Source organism: Lepidochelys kempii, chromosome 9 (genome assembly GCF_965140265.1).
Source record: "Lepidochelys kempii isolate rLepKem1 chromosome 9, rLepKem1.hap2, whole genome shotgun sequence".
Classification (NCBI taxonomy): Eukaryota; Metazoa; Chordata; order Testudines; family Cheloniidae; genus Lepidochelys; species Lepidochelys kempii.
The window spans coordinates 62,959,998-62,976,786 of record NC_133264.1 but is presented as its reverse complement, the minus strand read 5'-3'; the positions used below and the strand labels follow the sequence as shown (position 1 = coordinate 62,976,786).

At 48.6% G+C, this 16,789-nt stretch overlaps 2 protein-coding genes across 4 annotated transcripts in view; one reads left to right on the top strand and one right to left on the bottom strand.

Moving 5' to 3' along the window:
* Positions 1-16,789, top strand: part of LOC140917584 (cell adhesion molecule CEACAM15-like) — a 63,818-nt gene that overhangs the window by 33,513 nt on the left and 13,516 nt on the right. The gene's annotated exons all lie outside the window — the stretch shown is intronic.
* LOC140917585 (hepatic and glial cell adhesion molecule-like) overlaps positions 2,279-16,789 on the bottom strand; it is a 41,188-nt gene continuing 26,677 nt past the window's right edge. The window contains exon 7 of one of the 2 annotated variants that reach the window (XM_073360719.1): positions 2,279-2,544. In XM_073360719.1, the coding sequence (XP_073216820.1) occupies positions 2,324-2,544 (221 nt within the window). In that variant the 3' untranslated portion in view covers positions 2,279-2,323. Of the gene's footprint in view, positions 2,545-15,644; positions 15,985-16,789 lie in introns of those variants that run through there. The other variant, XM_073360718.1, reaches the window with a different exon arrangement.

Sequence of the window (16,789 nt, the reverse complement as noted above, 5' to 3'; positions counted from 1 at the left end):
CGCCACAGACAACTAGTTCGCACAGTACTGTACAGCAGTGCTGCTCAAACTAGGGCTGCTGCTGGTTCAGGGAAAGCCCCTCGCAGGCCGGGCCGGTTTGTTTACCTGCCGCGTCCGCAGGTTTGGCCGATCGCAGCTCCCACTGGCCGTGGTTCGCCGCTGCAGGCCAATGGGGGCTGCGGGAAGCAGCATGGGCTGAGGGATGTGCTGGCCGCCACTTCTTGCATCCCCCATTGGCCTGGAGCGGTGAACCGCGGCCAGTGGGAGCTGCGATCGGCCGAACCTGCGGACGCGGCAGGTAAACAAACCGGTCTGGCCCGCCAGGGGCTTTCCCTGAACAAGCAGCGCCCATAGTTTGAGAACCACTGCTGTACATGACTGTATTGTACATGACCCCAACCTGACTTTGTTTTTCCTCCTAAAAATGAAAAAGAATCATAGAATCATAGAATCATAGAATATCAGGGTTGGAAGGGACCCCAGAAGGTCATCTAGTCCAACCCCCTGCTCAAAGCAGGACCAATTCCCAGTTAAATCATCCCAGCCAGGGCTTTGTCAAGCCTGACCTTAAAAACCTCTAAGGAAGGAGATTCTACCACCTCCCTAGGTAACGCATTCCAGTGTTTCACCACCCTCTTAGTGAAAAAGTTTTTCCTAATATCCAATCTAAACCTCCCCCACTGCAACTTGAAAGGACATTCCATTGACACTGATGTGGTGGTGGGTGGGGAGAGTGGGGGATAAAGCTAGCTGTCTGTAGTCTGATTTTTTGATTGGGTTTTCATTCACAGTATGTACAAATTACAATGATACGCAGTGTTAGCATGACATTTTATTTGAATATTCATTAAAAAAAAAGTCTACATAGATTTGAAAAAACTAATTTATTTACATAGAAATCACATTGTCAAAGCTAAAGTATAGAAGTGGTGAGTACCACATTGTTTCCACCTATAAGTAAAACTGGACAATGGTTACTTTGTATTTTTAAGTGACTTGGGTACATTTAGCATCTTGTGTGAGCAAATGCTGTAACACCATAGCTGCAAGTTTTCATGTGTTTGCTTTATGCATTATTGTGACAATATTAAGTCCCAAGCAGAGCTATTGTACCACAAGTATTAAAATTTAAATATTTTTATTTTCTTTGCGAACACAGCAATGGCCTGTGTCTGTTCTTTCTTTGGTGTGAATAAGGAGTAACTCCAAAGTTACCAGAGCTGCACTGGTGTAATGTTGGGGAGATCAGAATCAGGGCTTAACATTTTGCTCTTTGGAAAGGAAGAAAAGTACATCTACATTTTCTTGTAATTGCATTTATTAAAAACAACTAATGCTGTGTGGATTTTTTGTGAGCTTTTTAAAGGCTGAGCTCTCTACAAATGACCCAGGGACTTTTGCCATTGACATCACAGCAACAGCAACAGGACTGGTGCAATAGAGGCTGGTCTTTAATGTTTACATTTCAGCCTCGCCCCAGTGTTTAGGTTTTTTATTCTATCGAGACATGAACAGTCTGCAACAGGAATCACATCATGTTAATTTTGGGGTTGTATTTTCAAGCCACGAATGGCACATGGAACAAGGAGGAGTGAAGGCTGCCAGTGTAGGGGTGAAATTCTTGAATTAGATCTGATGAATGAGACTCTTGTATGTGTATTACAGAGTCTCATTCATCAGATATAGTTTAAGATTTTACCCCTACTAGCAGCCTTCACTCCTCCTTAGGCCATATTCCATTCATAGCTGGAAAATATATTCTATGAGTGCTTTTTCCAGCCCATTAAAACAAGGGAGGTCCAGGTGGGAGAGAAACTTCTTGCCTTTGGCTTCGACAGTGAAAGTTGGGGCTGCTTGAACCACTCACAGATCAAACTGGGAAAAGTTTTCCCTAAGTTTTGTTTTTTCAAACAGACACAGAATGTTTATTGCAGTTGGAGAGCAGCTGTTGGCCACCTCAAGGTGCAAACACACCCAACAGAGATTTACAAAGTCTGGGAATGTTTTGATTTCTCAGAGAATAGGTTCCTAGGGCTGTGCAGTATGCAGACTGAAAAGCTGCTTTCAGAAGGAGGTTGGGGAAGGGCTCACAATATCCCAACACCTTACACAACAGACCCGCTGTGACACTGGAGCACAAGTCTTCTGGACCCCATATGAGTAGGAACAGAAGAACTACACATTGGTCTCCTCCTGCAGGTTCTGCAACACATGTTCTCCAGCAGATGAAGCATTAGACTGGGTTTAAATGTAAATTTGTTATATCCTTCTCCAATACATAGAGCCAAATTCCCCACCACCACACTCCATAGGCATGGAAAGCCTATGCAGGGGACTGTGACAGGCAACTGAGTAGCTGGAAGGAGGCCACTATATGCCATAATGAAGGGATTTGAGGTGGTTCTTGCGGCATCACCAGGTGATGGACTATTCCCCCAGTTGTCAGGAACTTCCTGGAACCCTCTTCTTGCAGGTTCCTGTTTGCAGCACTCCTTTTGACCCTGGGAGGCCAGAAGCAGTTCTTTCCAAACAAAGCTGTTAATTCTGCTAAGGCATTAAGAAAAAACATATTTCACTTCAGTCCAGGGCCAGCCTTGGTTTCAAAATGTTCTTAAGTGCACTTAACCTGGCACTCTGCACAGAGGTGAGCTTCGCTCACACGGCTTTCAAGGAAACTGGGCTGCCAGGGTTAAGGACTCATGTAGATTCAAGTTTCTCTAGCAACCACACTTTGTAAACATAACCTGGCCAAAACACACACAGCCCAATCCCTTTTTCCCTATGCTATGATTTTCAGCCTCAGTGTTACAAGCTCTGTTTCCCATTGTAGCATGGAGATAGATTTTTAATAACTTTAAGTGCCCGTGTATTATGCAAATAGAAAATATATTTAGAGAGAGAATATAAGTCTGAGAACTTATAATCTTAAAGCATGGGTGGCCAAACTGTAGCTCGTGAGCTACATGCAGCTCTTTTACAGTTAAAGTGCAGCTCACAGAGCCCCCCAGACTTCTCCCATTCTCGCCTACCAGACTGGGAGCGGAGAACTCAGGGCTTCTGCCCTGTAGTGGGGCTAGGGGCTTTGCAGAGACGATGGTGCTGGCTGAGGGGGGTGGGACCAATTTAAAGATTTGTCTCCCTCCTCTCCCCCAGAATGCCCCCTTTCACCCTCAGGGGCCTTTTCCTGCAGCTCCCAGGTGTTAGTTCCACATGGTGAGACAGCAGCAAACAGGTGGGAGCTGCAGGGAGGGGCCGCTGCTTTAGCTCTCCCTGCAGCTCCCAGCTGTTTGCTGCTGCCTCTCCCCACGGCTGCAGGTCCCAGCTTGCCGGCTCCAGCAGCTGCCGAGCAGAGAGAGGGCCTGGTGTCACCATGAGACTGACTTGGTCCAGCAAACCCTGGAGAAAATATGGGGAGGCACATGACACCACATGCCTCCCCCCACACACCGCCTCTGGCAGTGGGAAGGGGAGGCCTTGGGGCTTCAGCCCCGTGGGACGCATCTGCTCTCCAACTTCTGAAGTTTGTCATATGCGGCTCGGAGGATCAGTAAGTTTGGCCACCCCATTATAAAGCACACTATGAGCATCCAGCCAGCCTCAATAAACCAGGAGTCATCAAGTAATAAATTAATCCCATGCATCCCAGCTCACCATCCGGTCTCAAAAGCTCAAACAAATAGCTACACCTTCCAGTATGCTGCAGAACACATTAGTCTGGAAGCAAGAGTGTGAGTTCCAAAAAGTGTGAGTTCAAGTGGCCTGATGGAACATCTTTAAAAAAGGGAAGAAGGAGGATCCTGGGAACTACAGGCCAGTCAGCCTCACCTCAGTCCCTGGAAAAATCATGGAGCAGGTCCTCAAGGAATCAATTCTGAAGCACTTAGAGGAGAGGAAAGTGATCAGGAACAGTCAACATGGATTCACCAAGGGCAAGTCATGCCTGACTAATCTAATTGCCTTCTATGATGAGATAACTGGCTCTGTGGATGAGGGGAAAGCAGTGTTAGTCATTGACTTTAGCAAAGCTTTTGATACGGTCTCCCACAGTATTCTTGCCAGCAAATTAAAGAGTTATGGGCTGGATGAAAGGTGGATAGAAAGTTGGCTAGATCGTCGGGCTCAACAGGTAGTGATCAATGGCTCCATGTCTAGTTGGCAGCTGGTATCAAGTGGAGTGCCCCAAGGGTCGGTCCTGGGGCTGGTTTTGTTCAATATCTTCATAAACGATCTGGAGGATGGTGTGGATTGCACCCTCAGCAAGTTTACAGATGACACGAAACTGGAAGGAGAGGTAAATACGCTGGAGGGTAGGGATAGGATACAGAGGGACCTAGACAAATTGGAGGATTGGGCCAAAAGAAATATGATGAAGTTCAACAAGGACAAATGCAGAGTCCTGCACTTAGGACAGAAGAATCCCATGCACCGCTACAGACTAGGGACCGAATGGCTCAGCAGCAGTTCTGCAGAAAAGGACCTAGGGGTTACAGTGAACGAAAAGCTGGATATGAGTCAACAGTGTGCCGTTGTTGCCAAGAAGGCCAATGGCATTTTGGGATGTATAAGTAGGGGCATTGCCAGCAGATTGAGGGACGTGATTGTTCCCCTCTATTCAACACTGGTGAGGCCTCATCTGGAGTACTGTGTCCAGTTTTGGGCCCCACACTTCAAGAAGGATGTGGAAAAATTGGAAAGAGTCCAGCGGAGGGCAACAAAAATGATTAGGGGACTGGAACACATGAGTTATGAGGAGAGGCTGAGGGAACTGGGGATGTTTAGTCTACGGAAGAGAAGAATGAGGGGGGATTTGATAGCTGGTTTCAACTACGTGAAAGGGGGTTCCAAAGAGGATGGCTCTAGACTGTTCTCAGTGGTAGCAGATGACAGAACAAGGAGTAATGGTCTCAAGTTGCGGTGGGGGAGATTTAGGTTGGATATTAGGAAAAACTTTTTCACTAGGAGAGTGGTGAAACACTGGAATGCGTTACCTAGGGAGGTGGTGGAATCTCCTTCCTTAGAAGTTTTTAAGGTCAGGCTTGACAAAGCCCTGGCTGGGATGATTTAATTGGGCATCGGTCCTGCTTTGAGGAGGGGGTTGGACTAGATGACCTCCTGAGGTCCCTTCCAATCCTGATATTCTATGATTCTATGAACATGCACTGCTTGCCTGTCTCTCTCCATTAACAGAGGAAAAGCCAGCTGAAGCAGCTCTGAGTGGCCGCATCTGTGGCAAGGCTACACTGGGAGAGCGACGGGCTCTCATGTCAGCAGGTTCAAGGCCATTTCGGACTTTGGTGTCAAAGCCAGCACTATAAATTCTATGCAGAAGCCAACCAGCGCCTATGGAATCCCTGGTACAACAGTCTATATAGATTTCAGCAAGGCACGTAAGACTATGGTTTGCTGAATTGGAGCCTGAGTCTGCCGCCTCATTATGCAGCCGTTTCAGCTTCTGAACAGTCTTAAGAAGTAGGCATATTTCAGTGGCTAGATCTGAGGTGACAAGGCAGGGATGCTGGTGGCAGCAAGTTCCACATGCGGGGCAGCGGGTATCAAAGGCCAGGGAGGCTAAGCCTCCCCTAACCCAGGCCCATGTTCTGTATCTAGGCCCCGCCCTCACTCGCCCTTGAAGCTGGCTCAGGCCGGGCCGGGGGTTGGGCCAGCGGCCTTGGGCAGAAGGGCCAGGGCCAGCAGGTGGTGCCTCAGGCAGAAGGATTGGAGCCAGCGAGCTAGCCTGCCCGAAGGCAGGGGTTCACCTGCCGCCCATGTCCACAGGCGAAAGAAAAGGCAGTGCTCTTCCTGACTTCACCCACTGCTTCATAATTCAAACACAATCGTTGGCTCAACCAATGTCCCCCTCCGCCCCCAGCCCTAATTTCTATACTTAGGTAACAGATAAGGACGGTGACCGTAAAGGCTAGAAAGTTCTGCCACAGCTGCTGGTTGTTTTCCCAGCCAATCAAGGTCAACACAATGTCTAGCAAATACTCACCAGCAACTACACACCACACCACAGAAACACTAACCCAGGAACCAATCCCTGTAACAAACCCCGTTGCCAGCTCTGTCCCCATAGTTACTCTAGCCACACCATCACAGGACCCAACCACACCAGCCACACCATCAGGGGCTATTCACCTGCACATCTACTAATGTGATCTATGCCATCATGTGCCAGCAATGCCCCTCTGCCATGTACATTGGCCAAACCGGACAGTCTCTACACAAAAGAATAAATGGACATAAATCAGACGTCAGGAATGGTAACATACAAAAGCCAGTAGGAGAACACTTCAACTTCCCTGGACATTCTAGAACAGATTTAAAAGTAGCCAACAACAAAAACAGACTTCAAAGAGAAACTGCAGAGCTACAATTCGTTTGCAGATTTAACACCATTAATTTGGGCTTGAATAGGGACTGGGAGTGGCTGGCTCACTACAAAAGCAATTTTCCCTCTCTTGGTATTGACACCTCCTCATCAATTTTTGGGAGTGGACCGCATCCACCCCGACTGACCCTGTCAGCACTGGTTCTCCACTTGCAAGGTAACGCCCTTCTCTTCATGTGCCAGTATATTTATGCCTGTATCTGTAATTTTCACTCCATGCATCTGAAGAAGTGGGTTTTTTTACCCACGAAAACTTATGCCCAAATAAATCTGTTAGTCTTTAAGGTGCCGCCAGACTCCTCATTGTTTTTGCGGATACAGACTAACACGGCTACCCCCTGATAAGTAGCATAATAGCACCTGTACAATTAGCACAGCCAGTAAAGTAGCTCAACACTGCAGCCCTTGCCCAGCTCAAAAACCTCATACACTCATTCCTGCCTGTACAGCCTAGCAAACTGATCATGTGTGCCCTTAAAGGCCAACAGCCTGGTTCTGGGTGTGATTGCTTCCTCTTGGGCCAAAGGAGCTCTTTACTAAAAGAGCCAGTTGGCTAAAAAATGTTCACATCAAAAAACAAAATTGTTGCAAAAAATGATGGGCCAAAGAATGAAAACTGCATCATGAACCATCATGAGTTTTTCAACATTCTCATTTTTGTCAAATAAAAAAATGAAAACCAGTGGCACGTTAATAAAGCGGGGGGGGGGGAGAGTTTTCCTTCCCTCTTCCCCCCACCAGTGAAAGCTCTGACGTATTGCTTGAGCACTGAACTGATTCTTTTTCGTAGTCACCTTACTGGTTGGTGCGGATTTAGTGATGAGGAGAGGTGTACCTTTATACTGTCATGTACGGAGCAAGTTTATGCTCCAGGAACCCAGTGTAAATGGCATGCCCACAATCCCACCCAAAATATGACAGAGCCCTATATTTTATTTTTAAATGTGTTTTTACTCAACCAAAAAGACAAAAATCTCAAGAAATTAGTCTACCAGATTTTGGATGTGATTAAGAAACTGTATCAACAAATGATCCAGTTAAACACACGACCATTGTTCAAACTAGTAGCCCTACATCACTGTACTTGTTCTAGCTACTTTGTGGTCACTATAAGTGTAGAATCATCATACAGCCCACCAATATACTGTACCAATATGAGTACCTCTCGTTAGGATTTCTATCATGTTTATAGTCTCCTCACAGCAGCTCCTTTATTTGGTTCCTTGGCCAAAATTTGCACCTGCCTGGGTATGACTTGAGTAGCAGCTTAAAATACCCAGAAGGGACTAGTTTAATGCAGTGCTGCAGATTCTCTCAGCTAATGGCATATTCAGAGCGATAGCGAGCGTTCTTGAGAGTAAAAAGCACCCCCCTCCTCCCCCCGAGCCTGCTGCTTCCGGTGGGAAACAATGCAGCAGCATGTGTCCACATGAGTTCAAAAAGCTGTGAAACAAATGTTCATATGGGAGAATTCAGTTTGTAGAGCAGTTGCTCAAGGGTAAGTACAGGCGAGAGAAGGGATTGCCATTGTCATGCCTGCTGTTCCCAAAGGTGTGGGCCTTGCTGCCACCCCTGGAAGATGAGACGAGGCCCAATACAGCAGTTCTTTGCTACCCAACGCCCCAGCCCCACTTAGAGGCTATTCCCTGGACTTGCCTTAGTCAGGCCCTATGTTCCAGCAAACTGGAGTCTGCCAGTGCTGCACTAGGCATGCCCCACTGCTGGTCTAGACTCCTTGGCAGACGCAGATGTAGGATTCAATCTGTTTTTAAAAAGACTTTGGATTAGCTTTGCAAATCACGCTGTTGAAGATGGGGGCAGGGTAGGTTGTTCTGCATGTGGGGGGGGCTCCAGAATCATCACGTGTACACACATGTGGAATTGTTCCCTGCAGAAGCACTAGGGCTTCTGCAGAGACAGGGGCGGTAGCTTGCACCTCTCCTATTAAGGCATTGCTGGGACTTGACTTAGCTCCTGAGCTGCATTCATTTACCTGCCCTGCTGCTACAGCTTCTCGGGGACTTGTGGCAGTGGCAAGGTACTGGGGAACTGGACCAGCCAAGCCATGGCTCTTGCTACCTTCATCCTCCCTTACCCTCCTTCGGACTGCCCTAGAAGGTTGCATGACCCAGAGCATCTGACAGGTAGATGCAGTGCCAACTCTGTGCCAGGTAGGGGGATTCACTAATGGGGGCCCCAGGGGACCACTTTGCACCAGTAATACCCGTGTGAAGTGACTGCAGCACAGGGGAAAATCCTCTCAGGCAGGCTTGAGAATCCCAATGCACCTGCAAGGAACCCCTTGTCTGCCTGATTTAGGCCCAGATCTTGGAATTAATACTACACCTGCAGGTCCCTGGTACCCGTGCAGGATGTAGGGGACCCCGAGTTTGTCACCTCTCTACTTGACAGGGATCTGCCACTTCTCAGGTGTGTCCTAGCCACTGCTATGGACAGATCCCTGCACCTATTGACATCGAGGCACAATAATGCTGCAGCCACATAGAGGTCATTGCAGGCTGTGGTCCTAAATGTGGGGCAGGTAATCCCCATCACATGGTGAGCAAAATTGTCCGTGTGTGTCTACAATGCAAGGAGAATACTACACAAACTTTGACACACACACAATTGTCTTTTATTCTGCACTTTTATCATCACTTTATCATGGAGCTAAGCAAGAAACTGCTTCCCCAGGAGCAGAACTATGCAGTCATAGAGAAAGTATGTCTGGCCATGGTGTGGGCTCTTAAAAAGCTGCAGCTGTATCGATATCAGTGGTGTGTTACTGTGTATGCAGGCCACTCTCCTCTGACATGGCTAATGCCAAGCTGCTGAGATGGTGTCCAATCCTCCAGGATTATGATATGGAGACGGTTTGTGTTAATGGGAGTTCAAATGTTATAGCTGATGCGCTGTTATGGAAAGGGGCACCTGAACTTCCACCTGAAGTGACCCTGCTCAGTTCAGATGCGAAGGGGTGAGAGATGTGACAAAGCAGGGGGATTTTCTTAATGGTTTGCAAGACTACTGTGTGCTGCATTGTTAATGTGGTGGTAGGAGAGCGTGTTTGTTGTTGCAGAGGATCAGATTTGACCTAACCTAGCAGCTGGGACCCTGTGCCTGGAGATTGGGTACCCTAGCAACTGGTGACCGGGAGGGCTACTCCAAGTTGGAAGTAAGTCAGTTCTGGCCAGTGAGAGTACAAGGGGCTGAGCAGAGTGGCCATTGCGGGAACAAAGGATGGAAGAGAGAGGACCCAGGGATCAGAGACAAATATCTTTCTGCCTGTTACTAAACTGCTGCTTTATCAGTAGAGGGCACAGCACACCCTTTCTCATCTAGTTATGTTAGAATGTATTGAGCTATGTCCCCTGGTAGAACACCATACAATTGGATAGACATGGGCAGCGCATGGCATGACACACCCCCTTTAGGGAGGTTAGCCTCCCCTTCTGCCTGAGGCCCCGCTAGGGTGACCAGATAGAAGTGTGAAAAATCCAGACAGGGGTGGGGTGGGGGGGTAATAGAAGCCCATATTTTAAAAAGCCCCAAATATCAGGACTGTCCCTATAAAATCAGGACATCTGATCACCCTAGGCCCTGCCCCAACCCACCCCTTCTGACCCGCTGCCCACCAGAGCTCCAAGTACCCCCCACACACACGCCTCCTGAGACTAAGCCCTGGTCTACACTAGGACTTTAGGTCGAATTTAGCAGCGTTAAATCGATGTAAACCTGCACCTGTCCACACAATGAAGCCCTTTATTTCGACTTAAAGGGCTCTTAAAATCGATTTCCTTACTCCACCCCGACAAGTGGATTAGCGCTTAAATCGACGTTGCCGGCTCGAATTTGGGGTACTGTGGACACAATTCGATGGTATTGGCCTCCGGGAGCTATCCCAGAGTGCTCCATTATGACCGCTCTGGACAGCACTCTCAACTCAGATGCACTGGCCAGGTAGACAGGAAAAGAACCGCGAACTTTTGCATCTCATTTCCTGTTTGGCCAGCGTGGCAAGCTGCAGGTGACCATGCAGAGCTCATCAGCACAGGTGACCATGATGGAGTCCCAGAATCGCAAAAGAGCTCCAGTATGGACCGAACGGGAGGTATGGGATCTGATCGCTGTTTGGGGAGAGGAATCCGTGCTATCAGAACTCTGTTCCAGTTTTCGAAATGCCAAAACCTTTGTCAAAATCTCCCAGGGCATGAAGGACACAGGCCATAACAGGGACCCGAAGCAGTGCCGCATGAAACTGAAGGAGCTGAGACAAGCCTACCAGAAAACCAGAGAGGCGAACGGCCGCTCTGGGTCAGAGCCCCAAACATGCCACTTCTATGATGAGCTGCATGCCATTTTAGGGGGTTCAGCCACCACTACCCGAGCCGTGTTGTTTGACTCCTTCAATGGAGATGGAGGCAATACAGAAGCAGGTTTTGGGGACGAAGAAGATGATGATGATGATGAGGTTGTAGATAGCTCACAGCAAGCAAGCGGAGAAACCGGTTTTCCCGACAGCCAGGAACTGTTTCTCACCCTGGACCTGGAGCCAGTACCCCCCGAACCCACCCAAGGCTGCCTCCTGGACCCAGCAGGCAGAGAAGGGACCTCTGGTGAGTGTACCTTTTAAAATACTATACATGGTTTAAAAGCAAGCATGTGAAAGGATTACTTTGCCCTGGCATTCGCGGTTCTCCTAGATGTAGTCCTAAAGCCTTTGCAAAAGGTTTCTGGGGAGGGCAGCCTTATTGCGTCCTTCATGGTAGGACACTTTACCACTCCAGGCCAGTAACACGTACTCGGGAATCATTGTAGAACAAAGCATTGCAGTGTATGTTTGCTGGCATTCAAACAACATCCGTTCTTTATCTCTCTGTGTTATCCTCAGGAGAGTGAGATATAATTCATGGTCACCTGGTTGAAATAGAGTGCTTTTCTGAGCGATAGCCATATGCCGGTTTTCAATGTTAAATTGTGTCTTTGAAACGGAATTAATTGATCTATTTAATCTGTATGTCGATAAGAGATTATTTTCAAAACTGAAGCAATGCAATTGTTGAACTGTAGGTTTATATTATTCTCCGCGTGTGTGTTGGGGGATGAGGCTGCATTACTGTGTCTCTAATACAAAGTTTTTTTCATGAAATATAGATGTATACTGATTCATCATGTGGACTGGCAAATGTCCATACTGTACCTCATCGGATTATGTTTGCATAAAGTCCCCAAATCTGACACTGTTAGATCTGGTTTAGTTCGTGATCATCACATAAGGCCACCATAATAGATCAGTTCAATAGCTAATGTTAAGAGGAGCTGCTGTTCTGATCTGTTACCGTGGGAATTTGCTGCTCACATCTGGTTTCCTCAATTAGTGTACCAGATCTGGCTGAATGGTATTTTTTCAGGGAAGGATTGGATCTTGGAAACGTTTGACAAATGCCAGTTGTGAAAGCTTTTTTCACATGTTTAGTTTCTTTGTGCGGATAGAGGGAAACAGATGGATTTCTGTTTAATATTTAAACATTTGTGCCATGGCAAAACAAGCCCAACCACAGCATGCAGAACCCTGTTCCTCACCTCCTGTTTCCAGCACCTAGTGGATTTCTGTCAGTTCCCTGCCTTTAATACCAACACTACCAGCCACCTCAAGTCTGGGCCCTTTTCGGAGGTAGGGAACTGAGACAGAGAGGATAAGTGACCTGCTGCAGGTCACACAAGTCTGTGGCAGAGAGGGGACTTGAACCCAGCTCAGTGCCCAGCCCCTGGGCCATCCTTCCTCTCAGATAACCCTATTGCCAGGTATACACTAGATCTATTTAATAATGGACTTTCTCTTATGAGAGAATAAGATTCTCCGCCTCTGTTGGAGAATAAGCCCTGGTCTACACTAGGACTTTAGGTCGAATTTAGCAGCATTAAATCGGTGTAAACCTGCACCCGTCCACACAATGAAGCTCTTTTTTTCGACTTAAAGGGCTCTTAAAATCGATTTCCTTACTCCACCCCTGACAAGTGGATTAGTGCTTAAATCGGCCTTGCTGGGTCGAATTTGGGGTACTGTGGATACAATTCAACGGTATTGGCCTCCGGGAGCTATCCCAGAGTGCTCCATTGTGACCGCTCTGGACAGCACTCTCAACTCAGATGCACTGGCCAGGTAGACAGGAAAAGAACCACGAACTTTTGCATCTCATTTCCTGTTTGGCCAGCGTGGCAAGCTGCAGGTGACCATGCAGAGCTCATCAGCAGAGGTGACCATGATGGAGTCCCAGAATCGCAAAAGAGCTCCAGCATGGACCGAACGGGAGGTACGGAATCTGATCGCTGTATGGGGAGAGGAATCTGTGCTATCAGAACTCCGTTCCAGTTTTCAAAATGCCAAAACCTTTGTCAAAATCTCCCAGGGCATGAAGGACAGAGGCCATAACAGAGACCCGAAGCAGTGCCGTGGGAAACTTAAGGAGCTGAGGCAAGCCTACCAGAAAACCAGAGAGGTGAACGGCCGCTCCGGGTCAGAGCCCCAAACATGCCGCTTCTATGATGAGCTGCATGCCGTTTTAGGGGGTTCAGCCACCACTACCCCAGCTGTGTTGTTTGACTCCTTCAATGGAGATGGAGGCAACGCAGAAGCAGGTTATGGGGACGAAGAAGATGATAGCTCACAGCAAGCAAGTGGAGAAACCGGTTTTCCCGACAGCCAGGAACTGTTTCTCACCCTGGACCTGGAGCCAGTCCCCCCCGAACCCACCCAAAGCTGCCTCTTAGACCCGGCAGGCAGAGAAGGGACCTCCGGTGAGTGTACCTTTTAAAATACTATACATGGTTTAAAAGCAAGCATGTTTAATGATTAATTTGCCCTGGCATTCGTGGCTCTCCTGGATGTACTTCCAAAGCCTTTGCAAAAGGTTTCTGGGGAGGGCAGCCTTATTGTGTCCTCCATGGTAGGACACTTTACCACTCCAGGCCAGTAGCACGTACTCGGGAATCATTGTAGAACAAAGCATTGCAGTGTATGTTTGCTGGCATTTAAACAACATCCGTTCTTTATCTCTCTGTGTTATCCTCAGGAGAGTGAGATAACATCATGGTCACCTGGTTGAAATAGGGTGCTTTTCTTCAGGGGACACTCAGAGGTGCCCGTTCCTGCTGGGCTGTTTGCCTGTGGCTGAACAGAAATGTTCCCTGCTGTTAGCCACAGGGAGGGGGGAAGGTTGAGGGGGTAGTCACGCGGTGGGGGGAGGTAAAATGCGACCTTGTAACGAAAGCACATGTGCTATGTATGTAATGTTAACAGCAAGGTTTACCCTGAAAGAGTGTAGCCACTGTTTTATAAAATGTGTCTTTTTAAATACCGCTGTCCCTTTTTTTTTCTCCACCAGCTGCATGTGTTTCAATGATCACAGGATCTTCTCCTTCCCAGAGGCTAGTGAAGCTTAGAAAGAAAAAAAAACGCACTCGCGATGAAATGTTCTCTGAGCTCATGCTGTCCTCCCACACTGACAGAGCACAGACGAATGCGTGGAGGCAAATAATGTCAGAGTGCAGGAAAGCACAAAATGACCGGGAGGAGAGGTGGCGGGCTGAAGAGAGTAAGTGGCGGGCTGAAGAGAGTAAGTGGCAGGCTGAAGACAGGGCTGAAGCTCAAATGTGGCGGCAGCATGATGAGAGGAGGCAGGATTCAATGCTGAGGCTGCTGCAGGACCAAACCAGTATGCTCCAGTGTATGGCTGAGCTGCAGCAAAGGCAACTGGAGCACAGACTGCCACTGCAGCCCCTCTGTAACCAACCGCCTTCCTCCCCAAGTTCCATAGCCTCAACACCCAGACGACCAAGAACGCGGTGAGGGGGCCTCCGGCCAATCAGCCACTCCACCACAGAGGATTGCCCAAAAAAAAGAAGGCTGGCATTCAATAAATTTTAAAGTTGTAAACTTTTAAAGTGCTGTGCTTAAAGTGCTGTGTGGCATTTTCCTTCCCTCCTCCACCACCCCTCCTGGGCTACCTTGGTAGTCATCCCCCTATTTGTGTGATGAATGAATAAAGAATGCATGAATGTGAAGCAACAATGACTTTATTGCCTCTGCAAGCGGTGATTGAAGGGAGGAGGGGAGGGTGGTTAGCTTACAGGGAAGTAGAGTGAACCAAGGGGCAAGGGGTTTCATCAAGGAGAAACAAACAGAACTTTCACACCGTAGCCTGGCCAGTCATGAAACTGGTTTTCAAAGCTTCTCTGATGCGTACCGCGCCCTCCTGTGCTCTTCTAACCGCCCTGGTGTCTGGCTGCGCGTAACCAGCAGCTAGGCGATTTGCCTCAACCTCCCACCCCGCCATAAACGTCTCCCCCTTACTCTCACAGATATTGTGGAGCACACAGCAAGCAGTAATAACAGTGGGAATATTGGTTTCGCTGAGGTCTAAGCAAGTCAGTAAACTGCGCCAGCGCGCCTTTAAACGTCCAAATGCACACTCTACCACCATTCTGCACTTGCTCAGCCTGTAGTTGAACAGCTTCTGACTACTCTCCAGGCTGCCTGTGTACGGCTTCATGAGCCATGGCATTAAGGGGTAGGCTGGGTCCCCAAGGATAACTATAGGCATTTCAACATCCCCAACAGTTATTTTGTGGTCTGGGAATAAAGTCCCTTCCTGCAGCTTTTGAAACAGACCAGAGTTCCTGAAGATGCGAGCATCATGCACCTTTCCCGGCCATCCCACGTTGATGTTGGTGAAACATCCCTTGTGATCCACCAGAGCTTGCAGCACTATCGAAAAGTACCCCTTGTGGTTTATGTACTCGGCGGCTTGGTGCTCCGGTGCCAAGATAGGGATATGGGTTCCGTCTATGGCCCCACCACAGTTAGGGAATCCCATTGCAGCAAAGCCATCCACTATGACCTGCACATTTCCCAGGGTCACTACCCTTGATATCAGCAGATCTTTGATTGCGTGGGCTACTTGCATCACAGCAGCCCCCACAGTAGATTTGCCCACTCCAAATTGATTCCCAACTGACCGGTAGCTGTCTGGCGTTGCAAGCTTCCACAGGGCTATTGCCACTTGCTTCTCAACTGTGAGGGCTGCTCTCATCTTGGTATTCATGCGCCTCAGGGCAGGGGAAAGCAAGTCACAAAGTTCCATGAAAGTGCCCTTACGCATGCGAAAGTTTCGCAGCCACTGGGAATCGTCCCAGACCTGCAACACTATGTGGTCCCACCAGTCTGTGCTTGTTTCCCAAGCCCAGAATCGGCATTCCACAGCATGAACCTGCCCCATTAGCACCATGATGCATGCATTGTCAGGGCCCATGCTTTCAGAGAAATCTGTGTCCATGTCCTGATCACTCACGTGACCGCGCTGACGTCGCCTCCTCGCCCGGTATTGCTTTGCCAGGTTCCGGTGCTGCATATACTGCTGGATAATGCGTGTGGTCTTTAATGTGCTCCTAATTGCCAAAGTGAGCTGAGCGGCCTCCATGCTTGCCTTGGTATGGCGTCCGCACAGAAAAAAGTCGCGGAACGATTGTCTGCTGTTGCTCTGACGGAGGGAGGGGCGACTGACGACACGGCTTACAGGGTTGGCTTCAGGGAGCTAAAATCAACAAAGGGGGTGTCTTTACATCAAGGAGTATTTCAGGCAGGACTTCACGGAGGGTTCCAATAGGAAATGGTGCACCTAAGTTATCGTTCTTATTGGAACAAGGAGGTTAGCCTGGCCTCTGATTGATACATGGCTAGATTTATCTCGCTGCACCTTCTCTGTGAGTGACTGCAGTGTGACCTAGAAGAATGAGTCCCCTAGACGGGGGAGGTGGGGAAGCAAATGAATACAGATCAAATCTGGTCTATTTCTTGTTTTGATCCACTCCATCTATCTTTTACATCTTTGGCTGGCAGCAGACGGTGCAGAAGGACTGCATGCCATCCACATCTCATGGCTGCTCGGCAGAAGATGGTACAGTACGACTGCTAGCCATCCTCATCTCTTGCCTGCCTGGCAGAAGATGGTACAGTACGACTGCTAGCAATCCTCATCTCCTGCCTGCCTGGCAGAAGATGGTACAGTACGACTGCTAGCAGTCCGTATCGCCTGCCCGCTCACCATAAGACGGTTCAATAGGACTGACTGCAGGACTAAAGAGAATGACCTGGTCAAGTCACTCCAAATTTAGTCCCTGCGCCCATGTCTGTCCAGGCGCTCCCAGCCGACGTGGCCAGGAGCACCTCGGACATGACGATGACGGCTACCAGTCGTACTGTACCGTCTGCTACCACAAGGCAAGGGGTTGCTGCTACTGTGTAGCAATGCCATACCGTGTCTGCCAGCACCCAGGAGTCATAGGGTGACGGTTACCTGAGCGGGCTCCATGCTTGCCGTGGTATGGCGTCTGCACAGG